The sequence below is a fragment of the Culex quinquefasciatus genome, chromosome 3 (assembly GCF_015732765.1).
Source record: "Culex quinquefasciatus strain JHB chromosome 3, VPISU_Cqui_1.0_pri_paternal, whole genome shotgun sequence".
Lineage (NCBI taxonomy): Eukaryota > Metazoa > Arthropoda > Insecta > Diptera > Culicidae > Culex > Culex quinquefasciatus.
In genome coordinates, this window is record NC_051863.1 from 53,657,169 (window position 1) to 53,677,351 (window position 20,183).

Sequence of the window (20,183 nt, forward strand, 5' to 3'; positions counted from 1 at the left end):
TGGTATTGGTTAGTCCGTACATACGAGAGCGGGCTCCCCACTTATGTACAGATGTTCCGACGACGACGACGACGACGGGGGGAGCAGCTAATGTAAACACACATTATGCCGTTTCTCATCGTGACTTCTTGTTCCTCTTCACCACGTTCTTCGTGTGTGCATGTGTGCGGACACTTCCACACAACGCCACGACAGCATAGCAGTATAAATTCTCCGCCAAATACCAACCCCAGACGCCCCCTCGCTCCCCAACCCCGCCGGGGTAGAACCGGTCTGTCGGGCGTGACGTGGTGCGCCGGTTTCAACTTCACCAATACAGAACCGTCAGAACCAGAACCAGTCCGACTCACCAACACAGGTTAAGACGTGGTGTGGAGCAGTTGTGGGGGGAGGGTCATCAGCGTGGAGTGAAGGGGGACGGAGAGCAACAGACGGACGGCTGCTACGTAAGCAGACGAACAGCTCCACAAATAGCTGTGTGTGTCCGGAACTGGGAATGTAAGGGGGAGAGTGAAAAAAGGGGTGGAATTGGGGAAAGTGAAGGTAGAAGGGTGTAGGGAGAAGCGCCAAATACAGGTTAAGTGAGCTACTATACATGAGGTGAACAGTAGAACGCGTTTTTTTACATGGATGTGTTTCGGCGCAAAGTTGTGTTAGTGCACCAGTAAAGTAAGGTGCTATGCTGACGTTGAAGTGACTGTGAGGGAGTTTGGAGAGAGTTTGATATGAACAACAGTTGTGAATTATTTAAATATCAAAGAATTATGCAATTATAGGCTACGAATTTTCATCATACGTAGTCAAAGATCATCCGAATGTTAGTATGGGACTTCGGATAGTCGAATTATGAACACACGAATCAATCCAAGCAACCGTTTTCTAATATTTTAAAAATCAAGAATCTATGACATTTTCCCGAAACCCACATTCCCGAAGAGACATTTCCCCGAATGCCACATCTCCGAAAAGACATTTTCCCGAAATGTCATTTACCCGAAAATCATTTCCCCGAACAATCCATTTCCCCGAACGGCCACATCCCCGAATGGCGACTTCCCCTAAAAACCATTTTCCCGAATGGCCACTTCCCCTAATTTTCCACCCGAACCCGATCCCCGAACGGCCATTTCCCCGAACGCCACTTCCCCGAACCCGCCCGAACGGCCATACCCGCCTGACCGGGTTTGGGAAAGTAGCGATCAATAAAGTATCATGTCCACAATTGAACGTTCAACAATTCCGAGCTTCACTTGAATTTTGAATATTCAAATTGACGTAAGTGCGACAACTGGCCAAAGGGATTTCGGGTCAGAACGTGTTTGACACACGTTCAGGCCCGACTACCGCAAAAATGTAATTATTAATCGGGACCTTGGCAACCAAAATCAACCAAACTTCGGGACAATGCACAGAATGGTCAACCAAACAAAACGTGTTTGGCTCTATTTTTCGTTTATTCAAGGCCAGACATTAAAACGCATTTTTTCGGAACGTCAAAAAGCGACAAACGACAATATAACACAACAACGTCAATTTGATACATTGATCATTTTGCAAAAATGCATTTAGTTTAAAATCAAATTAGTGTCTAGACTCGATTAGTCGAAGGCCTTGTCAAAAGTTCACTTCGGATAATTGAATAACAAACATTTTTTTAGTCGTCTTTTTTTTTGCTGTCGAGCTTAAGTATATCCCCTGAACTACTTTAAAGTGATTTAGTTATTTTAAATCTAAAATGGCGGTGATGAAATATTAGATTTTGTTATACAATAATCAACTATTTAGATTTGATTAAAAAGGGTTGATAGCAGAACTTGAATTGGACGTAATAAAAATAAAAAAAAAATGTTCAAAGCCTTCATCCAGCCAAAATTGATAAAGACGAATCTGTTCAGTTAAACAAAATCTAGAACAAACTGAATCCTGCGCATCGAGTCGTCGCATAAAGCTATCGTTGCTGTTAAATCCTTACCACGAAAATACCGTTTTGGAAAATTGTCCTTTGCTGAAAATTGCCGCTACAAAAAAAATAAAAATGTATGGAACATGGATAATCTCAATACCCCGCACTCTTGAAGTGTCCGCGTGGTTTATGAATGGCCTTCTACGGTTATTTGTTTTTTTTTAATCTTAAAACGCGTAGGAGATTTTTTTTAATACTTTTATTAAAAAAATCCCTAAATAACAATTTAGTTTATATCTAGGTTATCATTCAGGAAAATTGATTTTTCGGTGAAGTAAACATTCGGGTTTATGTAAATTCGGGAAAACGACAGTTCGGCAAAATGGCCATTCAGGTAAATGACATTCGGTGATATGGAATGTTCGGGAAAATGATTTTCGGGGATGTGGAATTTTCGGGAAAATGATTGTCGGGGAAGTGGCACTTTCGGGTAAATGATCTTCGGGGATGTGGAATTTTCGGGGGAAATGATTTTCGGGGATATGAGATTCGGGAAAGTGAGATTCGGGGATAAGGGATAAAACCTTCGGGAGAATGTCATTTGCGATTGTCCAGTTGCTTTTCTCCATACATTTTGACGATTTTTCCCTTACAAACTTCAAGGGCTTAGAAGGAGAGGTTTTTTTCAGTGTAGTATAGTAACCTGGATAGTAAATTAGCTTAAATCATAAAACGAGTTATTTTGAAAAGCTGTTAAAGTCTTCACAAGGATTGGACTTAGGGCAATAGTCAATGTGGAGACTTTTATGTAAAATTGTCTGGAGAATCGACTCTCGTGTTCGGTTTTTGAAAATTTTGATGTTTAGAGCACTTTTGAAAAAAAAAAAAACAGATTCAGTAAATGATTTTTGTATTTTTTAAGGTGAGTTGCTCCATCCTGCATTTTTTGTGAGTCTTTTTCTAACATCTCAGGCTATTTTCATAAACATTTTGAACTTTTAAACTGATAAAGGTGGAGTGTTTTTTTCTTTCAGTGTATTTTTCTTTGACTACTTTTTGATACGATGCAACGGCTTCGAGATACAGCAATATTTAAATTACGAAATACAAAAATATTTAAAACACTTACGCTCTTCTCAAATGTCATTATCGAGTGTAACTGGCTCCATATACACAAAAATTGCTTATATATGTCTAGGATAATATATCTACAAAGTTTTATTGAAATCGGAGAGGGTCGAGAACAACCGATTCCCTATTTGAAATGGAATTGCTCTAGCATAGCTTTTGAAGTTATTCACTAAATTTTATAATTTTTAATAAGTAGCGACTTAGCGAGGTCTCACAAGACGGATCGAATGAGATCAAAACGGACAGATCCGTCCAGCCAATGCCATGATAATCGAGTGACAAGTATTGTTTATCCCAGCACACACACACGTACATTGCTAACAATTTGATTCTTAGTCGATATGTATACGTGGTGAAGGTGTTCTAGGATGTCAAATTAAGAAGTTAATTTTTTAATTGATTCTATAGGCAAAACCCTACGTTATAAACACAATCCAAGCAGGCAAAGTAAACAATAACAAACACGTTTTGTTTGGTTGACCATTATCTGCGTTGTCTCAAAATTTGGCTGCCGGATTCCCGAGTTGCAATCGAAAACGTGTACAGTAATTGGGCATTTCTTTCTGACAAAACGTCTTCTGAATCAATTTCCTTTTTTCAGTTGTCGCAATAGTAGGGTGTGACAAGATAGCACGAGCACGACGAAATGCAAGTTCAGTGGCCCCATTTTAGTAAAATTTGAGTGTTAGATTGTCTTCAACATTATAAATTGCATTAAATTGAACATTATCAAAACACAAGTCGTAATTCGATTATCTGAAGCGATTTTCTTTTTGGGTTCTTCAGATAATAGAGTTTGGACTGTATTTCCGGAAAGCAAAAGTAGCTTAAATCTCAAAATTTTCGTTCGATTTGGGCTTATTTGATTTCTGGAGTTTTTTTTTTTGAAAAGGTCCAATAAACCAAATTTCCAGTTTTTGCTTTGTGCGTGTTTTTGAAACCGCCTTGAGTCAGGGGTATTAAAAAACACCAAAAAATCAAAAACTGAAAATTTGGTTTATTGGACCTTTCCAAAAAAAACTCCAAATTTGTTGAAATTGAATTTAATTTCAAGAATACGAAAATCAATCCAAAGTTTCTTTGAAGAGCTTTGAATAGTTAAACTTCAGACAAACGAAACTTCGAATAATCGAGTCTGGACTAATCCAAAGAAATTAAACCCAAAGTTCATTATATATCTTCTTCCAAGGTCTAGTCACTATTTTAGCCACGCGAGACTGCATCGAAAGCGTTTCGACACTCGAAAGTTGTGTACATAACTATATGATGCTCATCAAACACACATAAAAGCTGATGAAGCTCGTCTTCCACGGGGGTCGACTGCTGGTAGAATGCTCAAGCTTTGAGACGACGACGACGACGCTGAACAGAACACGCGAGCTGCTGACCCGCGGACTCACGTCTCGTCTCATCGCGTCGCTTGGATTTCTGGTTCTCTGAGTAACCTACATTCCGTGTAACTGTACATTATGTACACACAGGCACACAATGTTGTTTCTCCGTCGTCACACGGGTCGGGTCTGAGCTTTGACCCGGCAACACGGCCCGAGAACGCCGTCGGATAAACGTTGGACGGGGCCGGCATTACCGCACGTTTCGTGGGGAAGAACACACTCAGAACAAGCACAAGAAGCTCCACACGGAGAAGAAGTGGCTGGTGTTTATGACGATGACGGATAGTCGGCGCGGCATTCCTCGCTGGAATGGACCTGACCGTCAAGCTGGCGTTGCCGGGTGTAGGCCAGTCACGATTCTCCGATGGAAGTTCAACCGAAGCGTGATTTCGGCGTTTGTTGGAAACTACGACGCAAAGACACGCGCAGCACGCATGTGGTACGTGTCCGTTGCGGAGATGACCGAACGGCACGTCCAGCAGTTGGAATGGGGTTCTGGGAGTTGAAGAAAAGAATTCTGGAGAAATCTTGGCATCGGATTTCAAAAAATTAAAGCCTTTCAGAGATCATAACCCTTATATTCATTAAGTTCCTTATTACAAAGCCCCCAAATCGTAATTTGCGTCACGAATTTGTTCCCCAGCCACCCCTTCATAACTCAACTCAACACCCCTTACGACCTACGCCGCTGTGACACTTGACTAACTGGGATCCACAAGGTAAGGTGGAAGAGAAGGGGGTTGACTCTGCTAACCTACACCCAAAAACGTATACGGTGAGACCGTCGAATCTCTTCCTTTTCAGGTATTGATCCGTCGCGTCGCTACACCCTCGCGGTCATTGCCATCCGCCCATTCCCTCTTTCCCGGAACTCTTCCGGCCCGCCATGATTTAGTGCACGAGTGTGCGTGAACTGGGTCCGCCATGTTTTATTGTTCTCTACAGGGGGTTGTGTTTGTGGGATAAATAAGGGAGGAGGGCTGGTTTGGGGACACACCGGCGGCGATCGATATTGCTGCAGCTTCCACTGCTGTACAGGAATCTATGTGGAGCAATCGAAGCGTACACGCCCGAGGAGGTATTGCAGAGAAACATATTTGCAGGTTATGTACGTGCCAATCGATTGCGGTTGCGGTCATATCTGCCCATTGAATAGTAATGTTTAATCGCGTTCAATGGGTTCGTATCTTGCAGGTTGTAAATCAAACCTGTCCGATAAAGATCTTAATGCGGGAATAACTATTCAGATTTATGAGGCAAAAGTGTGAAATATTAGTTTTATCAAAGTTATTTACATTGATTGAATAATGCCGGAGGATCAAAAGTAGCAGCTTCAATTTATGGGACTAAATTTCACCAAATTATCATGAAAAAAATCCCGAATACATATATTGATTTTTGTTACGATTTTACCGGTAGAGTAATAATAAAACGTGCCTTTTTCCTTTTATTTTAATATCAATACAATTTAAACATTATATTTTATCAGGGCTGTGGAGTCGGAGTGGGAGCCGGAGTCAGTGGAGTCGGGTCTTTTTGGGGACCTGGAGTCGGAGTCAGAGTCGGAGTCGTCAAAACTCAAACAGCTGGAGTCGGAGTCGGAGTCGGAGTCGGCTAAATTGTTATGAGCTGGAGTCGGAGTCGGAGCCGAATATTTCTGATAACCCGGAGTCGGAGTCGGAGTCGGAGTTATCTTACGTTCAAAAAATTATGTACATTGTTTATTAACAACTATTATTTATTGTTATTGTTATAATGAAGGTTAATTCATGGAACTTCGTATATTTTCAATCGTTTTTTGGATCGCATGCACTGCGTTGCCTTTTTTTCATTTTCTAAAAGAAATTTATCAGATGTAATTATGTTTTTAAGCATTTTTATAGTGATTGGAATGCTTTAATTGTGTAATTTCATTATGATCATTTAATGATAACATATTAATCCTCTCTTACCCAAGTATGTAGCATGATAACTTAAAAAAATAAACAATATTGGTTTTGTAGTCAGCAACATTCAACTGATTCTTAACTGCTTTCTTTTGCTTATATACGATTTCAATTCAAATTTGACCATATTTAATCCAGTTTTTTTTCTGAAAAAAGTACACACAAAGTCATCTTTTAACCCTATAGTGAATGTCTTTGAAGTTTTAAATAATATTTTTATAGGAAAGAAGTTGCGCGGTACATAAAAATATTGAAGATAATATCCACTGTTTTTGAAAATCGGGAAAAACACTGACAGTATAACTATTCCATCAAATTATCTACGATTATAACAATCTATTACTTGGAACTCAAAATGCTAATTTTGCTTGTAACAAATACAAAAAAATCAATGTGTCACATTTAAAAAAATTGAAACTGAAAAAAAATATCATATAAAGTTGCAACTAATTTAGAAATAATCATTGAATATGGTAGGACCGGGCCACGTAGCCTAGTGGTAACGCTTCCGCCTCGTACCAACACAACTGGTGATCTTTTCCCTTCTGGATTCGATTGCTTAGTAAAGGGAAGGTAGTGTATCATCACAAACTGGACCTTATCACGACACCTTAGGGAGGCAACCTATGGAATGTCAGCTTTTTTTTTATAAATTACAAGCTTTCCCCGGCAAACTTCGTCCACCCCTTTTTTGGTTTGTTGACGTTTTAGCTTGTTTGCTTATGCAGCCTCCTGTGATCAAAATTTGATTTTCCGTTACTTTTTCCATACAATCTGCAGATTTTCCGGAATCGGTTCCAAAGTGGCCAAAGTGTCAATTAGTTAACGTAAGAACCTTCCTTGGACTTACACGAACCCAACGCAACAAAAAGCATCTCGATCCGACGCTCCGTATTGAACTGATTCGCGTTCGAACAAAACCATCGAATTTTTTTTTATATATATAAAAGATATGTAAATTTGAGGTTAAGTAGATAAATCCATATGCACTTACATAATTTTCTTCTACAAATGCCTACAAAACTGGAAATATTTTTTGATTTGTGTTTCAATACTGTAAAAAAATTATAACCTAGAAACTTTTTTTCCCTTTTTTTGATTCGAACTTTCTTTCCTTGAGAAAAACATGACACTTAGAGAGTATATAAATAATCCCATTTATCTTTGTTTTCAAAATAATAGTTAACTAACTTTTGAAATATTTAAAAAATATGTGGAGTCGGAGTCGGAGTCGGAGCTAACAATTTATTGAAGGCTGGAGTCGGAGTCGGAGTCGGAGTCAGCTAGAGTTGGTAGGCCGGAGTTGGAGTCGGAGTCGGAGTCGGTTGGAGCTGAAAGCCGGAGCGGGAGTCGGAGTCGGAGTCACCTTATCTCAAGAAGCCGGAGTCGGAGTCGGAGTCGGAGTCGTTTAAAACATGATCCGACTCCGCAGCCCTGCATTTTATAATGTTTGTAATGTTAATGTAATGTTCTGAACATGTTAAATTGATCATAAAAAATGTTTGTTTATATCAATTAAACAACTAATTTCTTACATTGTTTAATTGTATAATTTATTACTTATGTTAATTTTACGATAAAACACAACGATTTCAAATTTCAAACAGATTCGCTTGCTTAAGGGGTTACATACATGTAAATCGGCAAAAATTTCAGAGGTGGGTTTGAGCACACACTTTTTAAAAAATCTGTTTTCAGGGTATTAAAATGTTGCTTTTCATCTATTAACAAAACAAATTTGAAGACATTTGGTTGTAGCTTTGCCGAGATATGGCTATTTGAAGTTAGCAGTTTCAAAAAACGGGTGCCACGATATCTCAACATTGCTTCGACCAAATTGGCTCAAAATTTTGGTGAAGACTCGTTAAACCGGTCTCGTGTGCATGACGAAGACCGATTTTCAAAAAGTTTATTTTAAAAAAAGATAAAAATATTTTTCTGTTTTTTCATATAAAAAATCGCCGGTTTTTGATTTTTGTATTTTTTGAAATTTTAAAATTTTAAAATCGGGCTTCGTCATGCACGCGGAATATGTCTTGGGAGTCTTCACCCAAAATTTCAGCCAATTTGGTCCTTTCCATCTCGAGATATCGTGGCACCCGTAAATTAACTTGGTGTTCAGAGAAAAACGCTCAGAAAGTTAGACAGTTTGCTTTGCGCATGGCAAACTCTAAGCTTAAATCGTCTCTAACTCAGTTAAATCATGAAATACCTTCATGAAACTTTCAGGAGTGTTTGAAAATCATCTTTTAAGTTGATATAATAAATTTTCTGTAATATGAAATTTTGTGATTTTCTACATGTATGTAACCCCTTAAGAATACAATTAGGCGTAGTGATCATTCACCCTTAAATTTATAATATTTTGCAGACATCTCTTAATTTTTTTCAATCTTTATTAAATTTTTTTGTCCTTTTCAGTCACGTACGTACATATCTACCGATTGAAAGCAAAGCGAAGATTAAGACTGTAATAGTCAACCTTCCCATAATACTCCATCCAAATTAAAACAATGTTTACTGTGTTTGTCAGGCAACAAAATATGTTGTTTTGTATCTTTTGTTCACGCCTGCCAAAGATTATTTTCAAAATTTTCAAAACACAAAATATTTACAAAATTATTGAAAATGAAAGTGAAAAGGGGTATTTTCTTTCAAATTTGCAAACAAATATTTTTCCAAATCTCGAATTAAGACCAAATGTTACAAAATCAATACATAGACTTGAAAGAATACAAACTAATTAGATAAATCTTGAAATACTACATAAAGAACTCTTACTACGGAACTCTTTTACCGATGTCTAAAACAAATCCAACAAATTCCGTCGTCGATTTCCATCGATTCGTTCGGCCCTGAACTTTCTTCGCCATTTCCAGCGCACAAGCCGACGGTGTTGGTCCACCAGTCCCATCCCGGACGACAAAGAATGCAGCCGTACTGCTCGATGTTTCCCCATCCGTTTCTGATGGCAATCTCTACGTTACGACGAACATCACGTACCGTCAACAAGCTGACGTGACGTGACAGTATGCTCGACTTGGAGCAGCCGCGACACCACGACTGACTGCCCCTTAAATGCGCTTGTCTGTCGATATTATTACTGGCTGGCCATGTGCTCGTCGTCGCCGTCGTCGTTTCGCTCCATGATGTAATCCGCATAAACTTGAAAAACTACAAAACCGAGCCTCGCGTGAGTTGTTCAACGCGATGACGACTTGGACGACGGGGGGGTTGAAGAAGTGAATGCACTTCCATTTCGCCATCATCAAGTGCCTTTTTTACTCACTCGGTCAAAGAGTTGCAACTTGCCGGAGCTCGGCCCAAGTCGGCGTCCGCAAGCCGAGGAAATGGAAAACTGGTTCGAGGCCGGTAGCTCCGGTTTTTTTTCAGTGCTGTTTCGCGTGATTTTGCGTCTTCCATCGCTTCTTGCCTGTTGTTTATGGACCAGTGCAAACAGCCGAGCTTGACCGACTGGACCGGAGCAGGACTGGCCAAGCAACTGCCTCTTAAGGCAGAGGGGTTTTTTTCGCCGACTCTTTCGAAAGTTGTTCTCGCAAACCTGTTTTGATCGAAGTGGTAGCGGTGGCGTTGTTGGCACGTGAAGAACTTGTTTTTGTGGAGATGTCGTGACGAACGCGCGGCTCCCCATAGTCATGTGATGTGAATTGGAACATCGAAAAAGTGAACGATGTATCGGAGGACCGACGGGGGCCTTTCACTTTGGATTTGTGGGTTAGTGTAATGCGTTGAGAAGTAATGTTGAACATTGTTTGCTTGCAAAAAATTAAAATTTGCGAGTGTAAGAAGAAAATCTCCTAAAAGAATGCTTAGTGGAAGATTGATAACGGTTTTTTTAAATCTTCCAAATTGCATTGGGAAGTGAAGTTTTAGCATTTTTGGGTTTACTCACACAAATGCTATGAAGAAGAATTAACACATATACACCCAACGTCGAGCCCTCCGAGGTACGATGTTATGGGAAGGTCTTTTTCAGCACATTTGATGTCTAATATAAATAATTTGCACCATTATAAAACCGATGACCCAAACGTCAGCGTGCCTTTCGATCAACGATGATGTAGAAAAAACTTGTTATATTGCAGAAGGTTTAATCGACATTTATGCATTTATTTCCACGACGCCGTGCCTTCCGATCAACGATCATAACGGAAGGACTTCTTAAAAACACAGAAAATCTAAATCACAAACGCACTAAATAAAAGATAAATTTTCGTATTAATAAAAAACACACACGCAGCGATGGAATAATCATCATCAAAAGATAATCTTTGGATGTTCATCAAAAGAAAAATTCCGAAGGGAGCATGACTCTTCTCTCTCGCGCACGAAAGATCGGTAAAAAGAATCTTTAAAGAATCATCATCTTGATTATTCGACGGAACATCTTTTTCACTACTACACTTGCAAGTGTAACGTCACACGTCGAAAAATGACCTGTCACATTTTGTAGTTGGGCAGTGTTGTCAAACTATTTTCAGTAAAATTGCTGTATCTTGCCAATAGTTCATTTTAGTTTGAGGTCTACATTAATTATTATGTAAAATTATCCGGGGAGCACGATGGAGATAAAATAAAACAAATAAAAATATAGGGAACAGGTCAAAATTGAATTTTAATTCTTAAAACGTTAAAATATAATATTGGTGGGCATTTAAAAGTTAACATTTTATTTTAATCGTATTCCTTAGACAATTTTCTATAAAATTTAACCTGTAGAAAGTCTTTTGCTTAAGTATTTGCAAAGTTATGATTAAAAGAATAAAAAGTTTTTTTTTGCAATTCCGTCGTGAAACAACTCACTATTCCTGTCATTCTTGAACGACGAAATAGCCTACTTTTCTGTACCAAAAATTACAGAATCGAATATCAACACTTTTCAAAATAAATGCTGAAAAGTTCTACTTTTCAGCACTGAAATGGGTGCTGAAAAGTTGAGCTTTTCAGCACTTGTTTCGAAAAGTAACACTTTTCAACATTTTTTGATTTAAACGATTTATTGACAAAATACATGAAAATTTGACTTAAAATTTTACTCAGTGTGTGTTTTTTGGAATTGCAAAAAATGTTGTATGGAACTCGTTGCAAAACTTGATTTTTTCAGCACTCTTCGTATTTATCCAACTCGGTGAACCTCGTTGGATAAATGTACGACTCGTGCTGAAAAAATCTTCTTTTTGCAACTTGTTGCATAAACTACTATTAGAAAATCGTCAAAAAAGAGCGCGATGGTCAGATCAGCACCAAACTTAGGATTTCTGTTAACTATCGATAGATGAAAGTTCCCTCCAAGTTTGGTCCAAATCGGTGAAGGTCGAGTCCAAAAGTGTACTCAGTTAAGATGGAATGACCCATGTACGAAAATCGTATCAGAACTGAACATTATTTGGATAAAATTATTTGATGAACCCAAAATAGATTTAAGAATAAAAATGTAACGGATCGAATAGTTTTTCTGATGATAGTGGTATTCGGCCATGTGATACAAAATTAAAGGTCTTTCGAAAACGTGTAAAATTATTTTGTTTCATCTTTATGTCACCTTTATGTCATCTTTATGTCACAGTCGTGAGACAAAGCTGGCTTGAATAAATTAGTTCATGTTATTTTCTAATAGAATTATTAAAGCTGCAAATTATTCGGATATCCGAAGTTCCAGCTCTAGTCTGGGATCGTACCCAGGCCGACTGGGTGAGAGGCAACCACGCTTACCTCCACACCACGAGTCCCGGACGTGTATAGAACATTTTGAGATGCCATTATGTTCAAAATTTTGAAAATTGTTCTTGACATCAGTGGCTGGCTTAGTTGTGAGTCTTGTAAGGAGACAAATACCGAGTTTAAAAGCATTTTAGTCTCTGTTTTATAATTTTTTAATAGGAGAAACAACAATTAAATAAAAAAGCATTCTATTGACCTATAATTTTGAGAAAATTTTAAAGCAGAAATATGTAGCCCATAATATCTCATCAATTTTATCCATCATGATGGGCCTGACAGCCGTGCGGGCTAAGGCGCAATGTTTTACATACACAGCAAAAAAAGGTAGTAATCCAGCTGCGTGTAAAAGGCCTAGGTGTAAAATAAATTTTGCATTATTTTATGAAATTCTATGTATTAATACACCCTGAAATATGTAGCCCATCAGTATGGGAAACCTACTTGACCGAAATGTCAAGCTCATATATGCGTTTATCTTGTCCATTCTTCATCGGTCTGATGGCCGAGCGGGCTAAGGCGCCAGTCCGTACTGTTGGTGCTGGGTTTGAATCCCATCGGGAGCAATTTTTTTTGTGTTTGCAAAAATTGTACATGCAGTGTGTAATATTAAGTGTCTTTTTAGACGAAGGTGATGTGCATGCTTTTGCATGCGATTTTACCATCGGATTTTTTGCTGTGTATAAGCTCGGTTTGAATCTTGGAGGTTGCATAAATGACTTTTCATACACAGGTGATGAGTATGCCTTTGCATGTATGATTTTGTAATTTCGGTGAAATGGACTAATATAAATCAAGCAATAATGTTTATTATAGACCAGACTCGATTTTTCCCCTCAACATTTTCACTACAAATTTAAAAAATATTGAAAAAATGGAATCATAAAACATAAATTTTTCGTTGTTTTCTTCTAAGTCGAAAATCGAAAATATAACCCCAAAAATGCTCCAAGATGGTAGTCAAAATTGTGGTGGTGGAATATTAGAAATATTTTTGAGGCAACCACATAATGTAATTTGCCAAATTCAATGTCACTGATCTCGCCTTTCACCCATAGAACAAGAAAATAGAAAAAGGGATTTTTTTTAATTATTCGATTATGCGAAGTCTTCTTGAATACTTTCGCATGATAAAATGTAGGACATTTCGGAAAGTCAAGTTCCGATTGTAATTAAAATTTACTGATGAACTATTCATAACATTCCATGTAATTGTACATGGCATCAAAAGTAAAGGACAGTTTGTCAGCGCACAAAATTCGATACTATGCTAAAACCACAAATACAACAAAGCCTCGCAATTTTTCTTATTTAATGCCAGAGGCAAATCCATCACGACATCATGATGAATGGAAAAGAACGCGCCGAGGAAAAATTCCTCTACTCGAATTTGTTTTTCCTTTTCCTCTTCACAGAGTACGAGGAAAGAAAATCCCATCAAATTTGCAGCCCAACACAAGCGCAGCATCATATACAAACTAACACACTCAAAACGCCCTCGGTTACACCCTGTAATTCAAATATTTCAAATTAGATTCTTGTTCGTGTTGAGAGGAAAAAAACGCGTCAAAAACTGGTTTTCTTCAACGAATACAAAAGAGAAAAAAAAAACACGAAAAGAGGAAAACTAAACAAGATAAAAAGAAACGAGAAAAAAACTTGCTTTTGCGTGTGATGTCAAAGCCTGGCGGCGTGTTGTTTTTTTTTCCTTTCTCTATTTTTTTTCATCATTTTTGCAGAACCCGTTCTGCGCGCGGGCCGTACGGACGGGTGTGTGCGTGCTTAAACGAGTTTTTTTTCGTTTTTCTTTGAGCACGAAACCTCGCCCTGTTGCCGCATTTGCTGCAGTCTCGTCGTCAAACACGCACGCACACACACACCACTAGCAGGCGGTGTCTGCTGCACGCTACCAGCACGCACACATACAGCTAGAGCGATTCAACGCCTGCTGAGTCAAGCGGTCGTGGAACGCGACTGGCGCAGCTGTGCTGTGGCCGAGGGCGAGACGAGGAAAGACACGCAAGTTATTTTTGTGGAGCAACACAACAACAAAAAAGGAAAGGAACGAAAAGAAGAAGAGGGCAAAACCCGAAAACCGGTTTAAATCGATTGCGCGATGATGATGGCCTCCAATACAGAGAAAAAAGACGCACACAAACATACACACAGCATCAGCACAGATGATTTTCGGCGTTTGCGACGTTGTCGAACTGTTTTCGCAACACGACCGCTGACGACAGTCGGTCCGGTCCGATCGATCAAAGGGGGGTGGGTTGGAGGTCGACGGCGAGTGTCATGGTTGATGGTTTTCTTCTTCGCCGTCGTCGTCTTTGGCTTTTGATTGCTTGAGCTGATGGGCGTTGTGTGTCGTGTCGCGAGCGCGTCGAGACAAGTCCAACGGTTGCTTGATTGTGGTAGAGTTTTGGGGACGGAAAGATTTTTCGCGTTTTCGAGGATTGAATTGAATTATTTCTTGACTTTACTTTTTATTCTGTTAGGTCCTAAAGATAAAACTCGAAAATGAGAATAACATTTAATTTCAAATTCACTATCAAATCTTTTTTTTCTTTTTCGGTAAGGTCCTATAAATAATCTCAATGTCCATCGGAGTAAGTGGAATACACTCAATGTTGTTTCAAAAATCAAATCAAAATTTGCTTACACTTGTTTATAAGACCTAATAAAGAAACCAGATTTGATAGTAAATTTTTAATTTAATGATATTGTCGTTTTCGTTGGTTTGTTTTTAAACATGCACGAAGGACGAGCTCTATTACATGGAAAATCAACACAAAAATTATATTTTTGGAGAGAAAAGAGAGTCCTAATATTCTAAAAAATCATATTTTTCCTAAAAAATTCGGACTGTTATTATATAACTCATTAAATTTGTCTAAGTTGATTAAAAAAAAGAAAATTATGACAATATTTTGTTCGCAGGTTTAAAAACATGGAATGAACTCAAATATATGGAAAATTAACACCAAAAAGGATCTTGTTTTAATAATATTTAGAGAAGAAAGAGTCAAAATAAATATTTTTTTCTTCCACTTCACTTCAAGAGGTACCTATCAAAAAAAAAAACAGCATTTTCTATGATTTTGAAAGAACGTGAACGTCTTGCTTAGTGCATGTTTTGAAACCAAGCCGTCAAAAGCAGAATAAAATGCGCTCAAACATTAAAAATATATTGACAACCACGATTTCGTTAGTAAAAAAACCAAACTCAATTTCAAGGAAAATCATCACTCAAAACAATGAGATTTAAAAAGATATTTTTTTCTATTTTCAAGTTCTTTCTAAAAGGTCCTTTTTATTTAAAATAAATTATGATTTTTTTCTATAAATTTTTATTTGTATTGTGTTTGAGTTTGTTTTTTGATACTCATAGTTCGTAAATTGAGTAAAAACCGAAAATTATTATTAATTTTGTAAGGCAAAGCCGGATACAAAGAATATGAAAAAGGATTTCAAAGGACTTATTATTTGTTCAATACAAGTCGCGATTTTTTTGTTGATTTCGTATTTTATTTTTTTATTTTTGAGATCAAATTCAAGCTCAGCGATTTTTCCATTATCAAGTTCATATTTTTAATATTCAACGACCATAAAATTGGCCGCCATCTTGGATTAAAAAGGTGTTTTCGTTATTCCGGTTATCTGAATATTAAATTTTCAGAACGGAAATTTTTGTGTGTACTTCGAATAAGAGATGGCAAGTTTACAAGATCATTTTTATTCAAATAAACTTATATAGAGCCAAGTATTTAACCACACCTTGTCTTTTTTGATGAAATTTCTAGAATACTATTGAAAATGTTAATAATCACGAACAAATTCGAATTTTCAGGATAAATTTTGAATATTTTTATCAAGATATGCACTTTCCATTTATTAATATAGTAATGATCAACAAATATTAATTTTCAGGATAGAACTAAACAAATTAAAAAAAATACACTTTCGATCATCACACATTTTACAGACAAAATTTTAACAATCATCAGATCAGATCAGAAAGGTTTTAATAGAAAAGGTTTGAAAAGTATTTCAAATGAATGTAAGGTGCTGATAAAAAAACAAGCAACACTGTCAAAAGTAATGAGCACTTAAGTGAAACCTATAGAACTTTGTCAGCCCAGATTTTGTATATAAGTAGGTGAAAATTACTCCCGAAAAGATCTAAGATAGGCATTTTAAAAATCTTACAGTTGTGTAATAAAGTTCGATGATCTGACACATTGACTTGAGATATCTTGAGTTATGTGTTAATTATATAATTTATTAAGGCGTTTGGAAAAAAGCATTCGAATATGTTAATTAAATTATTTTATGATTCAATTTTGGTTCAACTGTAACCATAAACTTCCCGTATGTTCTAGGCCGCCCATTGTGGGCTTTGAAATATGACAGTTCTGAATGTTAATGCCCTCCCGGCGGTCAGGACGACTCCTACTTACAACAACAGAAACAACAGCGAACCATAAATCAGTTTTATGGGGTGCCATTTGTTGCAGGAAATGAGAAATTTTCAAACAGAGTGAGAGGCTTTAATAGCGCTGTAATTACAGCGGTTCTGATTTTTATTGCTTGTTGGGACTTTTTAAACTTTTGTTTTGAAAGTATTTCGACCATAATTCAACCATTTGAAAAAAGTTCAAATCTGAGGCTTTCCACAGCTGACGCTCGATACATCGGAGTTGAAGTTTCTAACTGCGTCAAAGCATTCTCGCACGACAAACCGAAATCCTATAACGGTTCATTCGACGATCTTTTAACTATGTTGTATGTTTTTTTGCCTCATCTTCTACACATATGCTGCAAGCCGCACCACACATACACAACATGTTTGAGAAGAAGATCCCAAGAAGAATTCGATACCAACATTTTTTTTCTATATTTAAAGCCGATCTCCGTCGTCATCGTCCCGAACACAAGCGAACCAAAGAATCTAGAGAGAAAAAAACGAAACGAAAGATCAACTGTTTATTGTCGATTTCGTGTTTTTTTTTTTCTTTCTTCGCGCGAGTATTTTTAAACTTGTTTCTTCGAGTCCGAGCCTAACCTGAAAGGCGTCGTCCTCGACGCTTCGCGTCACGTTTGCCTTGGCATAATCTTGAAACAGAAGGAAAAAAACTTGGCGCAACTTGCGCGATCTGTCAGCCCGTCGGCTTAAACCATGCTTTTTTGCATCGATCTAGCAGGCCGACGCAAACTTTGAATTTACAGACACTGTTGCAAGGGGTTGGAAACTCTTAGAGCTATAATTATTATGTCAACCAGTATATCAAAATATATGTTAGTACACTTATTATTTCCTTTACATATCGCCAGTATACTTACCAATATACTGAGAGTATCTTAATATACTAACAGTTTATTGCTTTTCGGTTAGTATACTAACAAGTATACTGGAATATCGTTAATATACTCAGTATTTTAAAGAAATATTAGAGTTTCCAGCCCCTTGCACTGTTGCCGTTTTCGGAAGCGTTAGCGCTACCGAATTTGAAAACGACAACATTGTTTCCGAATTCGCAGTCAAAAACAAAGTTTGCGTTGATGAAATTGGTCAAATTTGTTATTTCCGTTGAAATCGGAACCAATGTTATCGATTCCGGAAGCTTTGGCGTTAGCAAATTTTAAAACACAAGTTAGCGTTTGCTTGACAGCTCCTTCACCAGCTGATGATCATCACCGTCTGGTGACTAACTGTGCGGACCAAAAAGAAGAAGACCCTCGCAACAGATTTAAAGGGATGCGGCGGCGTCCCCTTGCAGGCGAGATGCACCACCAACAGCTCTGAAGAATAAGCGACGGTTGAAGATCACGTCAGCTGTTCACCACCACCACACCCTTTTGCGAGTGTGACGACAACACGGAGATGCTGATGCACATGGACGTGTGTGTGTGTGTGTGTGTGTGTGCGTAGCAAATGTGCAGTTATGATGAGCCGTCCTTGAACTTGGGCGGTGACTGGACCCGAGCGGGCGCGCGTCATCGGATTTGGTTAGACTCTTATTAGAAGTGAGGTTAGACGAAGGAGCGTGACATGGAGGGAACGGTTAAATAAGGTCAGGTAGGGCGTTTTTTACCGAATGAAAAGGATATAACGGTTGTTTTACAGCTTATTCACACTTCAAAACTCCCACAATTCACTGAAGAAAAGAAAAGATATCCTGTTGGTGCCATCGTACACATGTATTTTCAAATTTCAAAAAAGGTTGGTTGTTGTCAAGATGTCATCCTTCCGTTTGACAGCTGCTTACCTTTAGCATTATTTTGCATTGCTGCGCAGCTGTCAAACAAATTTGCTCACACTTAAGCATTAAGGCTTTTTGATTACGGTGACATCATCAGGGATTCGCATAAAAAAAGGAACTTACCGGCCGGTTTGAAGCTGGCCGCCGCGTCGAACGAAGCCGTCCGCACCGGGTGCTTGTCCTTGTAGCTGGTCTGTCGTTGGTCCGGCACGAACGGAACCGCCGGCAGCGATTCACCGCGGGTGAGCGGGGGCCGCTGACCGATCGCTACCGACGGATCTTCAGCACCGCGTTTGGCACTGCCCGTCGGGCCGTCCATCGGTCCGCCGTGTTCGTCGTCCTCCGGCGGGGGTCGCTTCAGGTTGACGGACAGAGCCGGCGGAACCTGCTGGCGGCTGCCGGCATGCGGCATGTGATGTGGCGGAATATGCTGCTGTAGGCGCGGTCCCGGCCGGCCTCCCGGGCCCATTTCATGCGGTTCGTGCTTGGGCGTGAAGTCGACCAGCGTCGGCTGGCCGTTCGGACCGGTGCGCACCGAGTAGTGGTGATGGGCCTGCGGAACCGACCTGTGTGGCATCTCCCCGTTCTCGTGGCCACGCTTGCCACCACCTCCGGAACCACTTCCGCCCGAACCGCTGCCTCCGCCGCCACTTCCACCACCGCCGGCACCGGCGTGAATGCGCTTCATCTGCCGGGCAGTATCCAGAACCAGCTCGATACGGTCCGCGCCCTCATAGTTGACACAACCCCGGCAGACCGCCTCCGTAAAGTCGTGGATCATGGCCCACGGCATCCGTGGCAGATCGCACAGATAACAGTGCTGACGTTTCGCCTGAACGGACATTTTGCGTCCAGTTACGATCACCACCCTCACAAAATGGTCAATTCAAATCCCAACTTCCAAAATTCTCACTTTTCAAAAATAAAACAAAACAACCACACTCACTTCAAACCAGAGTTGTTATCCATGCCGAACTCCATTGATAACACCATTTCACCAAATCAATTCACTCCAACCAAAATCCACCACGTGATGCAACTCATTCACTTTCACGCGCCCGAGTGAACCGTTGTTTATCTCCTCCAACCTCTTTCCCTCGCTCTCGCTATCAGAGTGTTTGTTCCGGGCCACGATTACACAAATCCGGCCGCCGCACCAATGTGATGCAATTCGCCACTTCCCTTTTCCCTCCTCTTCTCTCCTTCTTCCCGCGCAGGGAGTGCACTTGCGTTTTCTTTCGCACCCACTTTCGCTCACGCTCCGCGGTGATCACTCACGAACGATCACGATCGCAGCTGACTCGCGCGCGATCAAAGTAATCCTTGCCGATTCTATCCCAATGATTATTCGCGCGCTCGCTTTTTGCTCCTCAAAAAATCGTAAGAAAAACGGCAAAAAAGAACCGTGTGTTCTCGGCCGTTATACGCTTCACACTCCGACGACAGTTTGCGCTCCGAACCGTTGTGCAGCCGCGTCACTTTTGAAACGAACGGCTCGCGACGGGCTCGGTCGGACCCTTGTTTGGAACCGGGTACGGGTGAGCGGGTGAGCGAGATGGCAGCACTACAGAACTAGTGGGAAAGAGCGCGAGCAAATATTTACTACTGATACAGGAGTTTGCTCTGTATACGAGCCAGCGCACCGCACACACATAGGCGGCCATGCCCGTGCACAACAGAGCGTGTTGGTGGTGTTGCGTGGTGTTGTAGTAGAGTAGCAGCAACAGCAACAGCAACATGTCCTGGTTGTGGCAGAACAGACAGCAGGTAAAGGTTTACGTGCACGCATACAACAGCTATTTGAAGC

General features: G+C 39.6%; 1 protein-coding gene across 3 annotated transcripts in view; it reads right to left on the reverse strand.

The window, feature by feature from the left end:
* LOC6051961 (interferon regulatory factor 2-binding protein-like B) overlaps nt 1–19,852 on the reverse strand; it is a 42,929-nt gene extending 23,077 nt beyond the window's left edge. For all 3 annotated transcript variants that reach the window (XM_038258869.1, XM_038258868.1, XM_038258867.1), the window contains exon 1: nt 18,500–19,852. In XM_038258869.1, the coding sequence (XP_038114797.1) occupies nt 18,500–19,220 (721 nt within the window). In that variant the 5' untranslated portion in view covers nt 19,221–19,852. The remainder of the gene's footprint in view (nt 1–18,499) is intronic.
* Nucleotides 19,853–20,183: the final 331 nt, after the last annotated feature.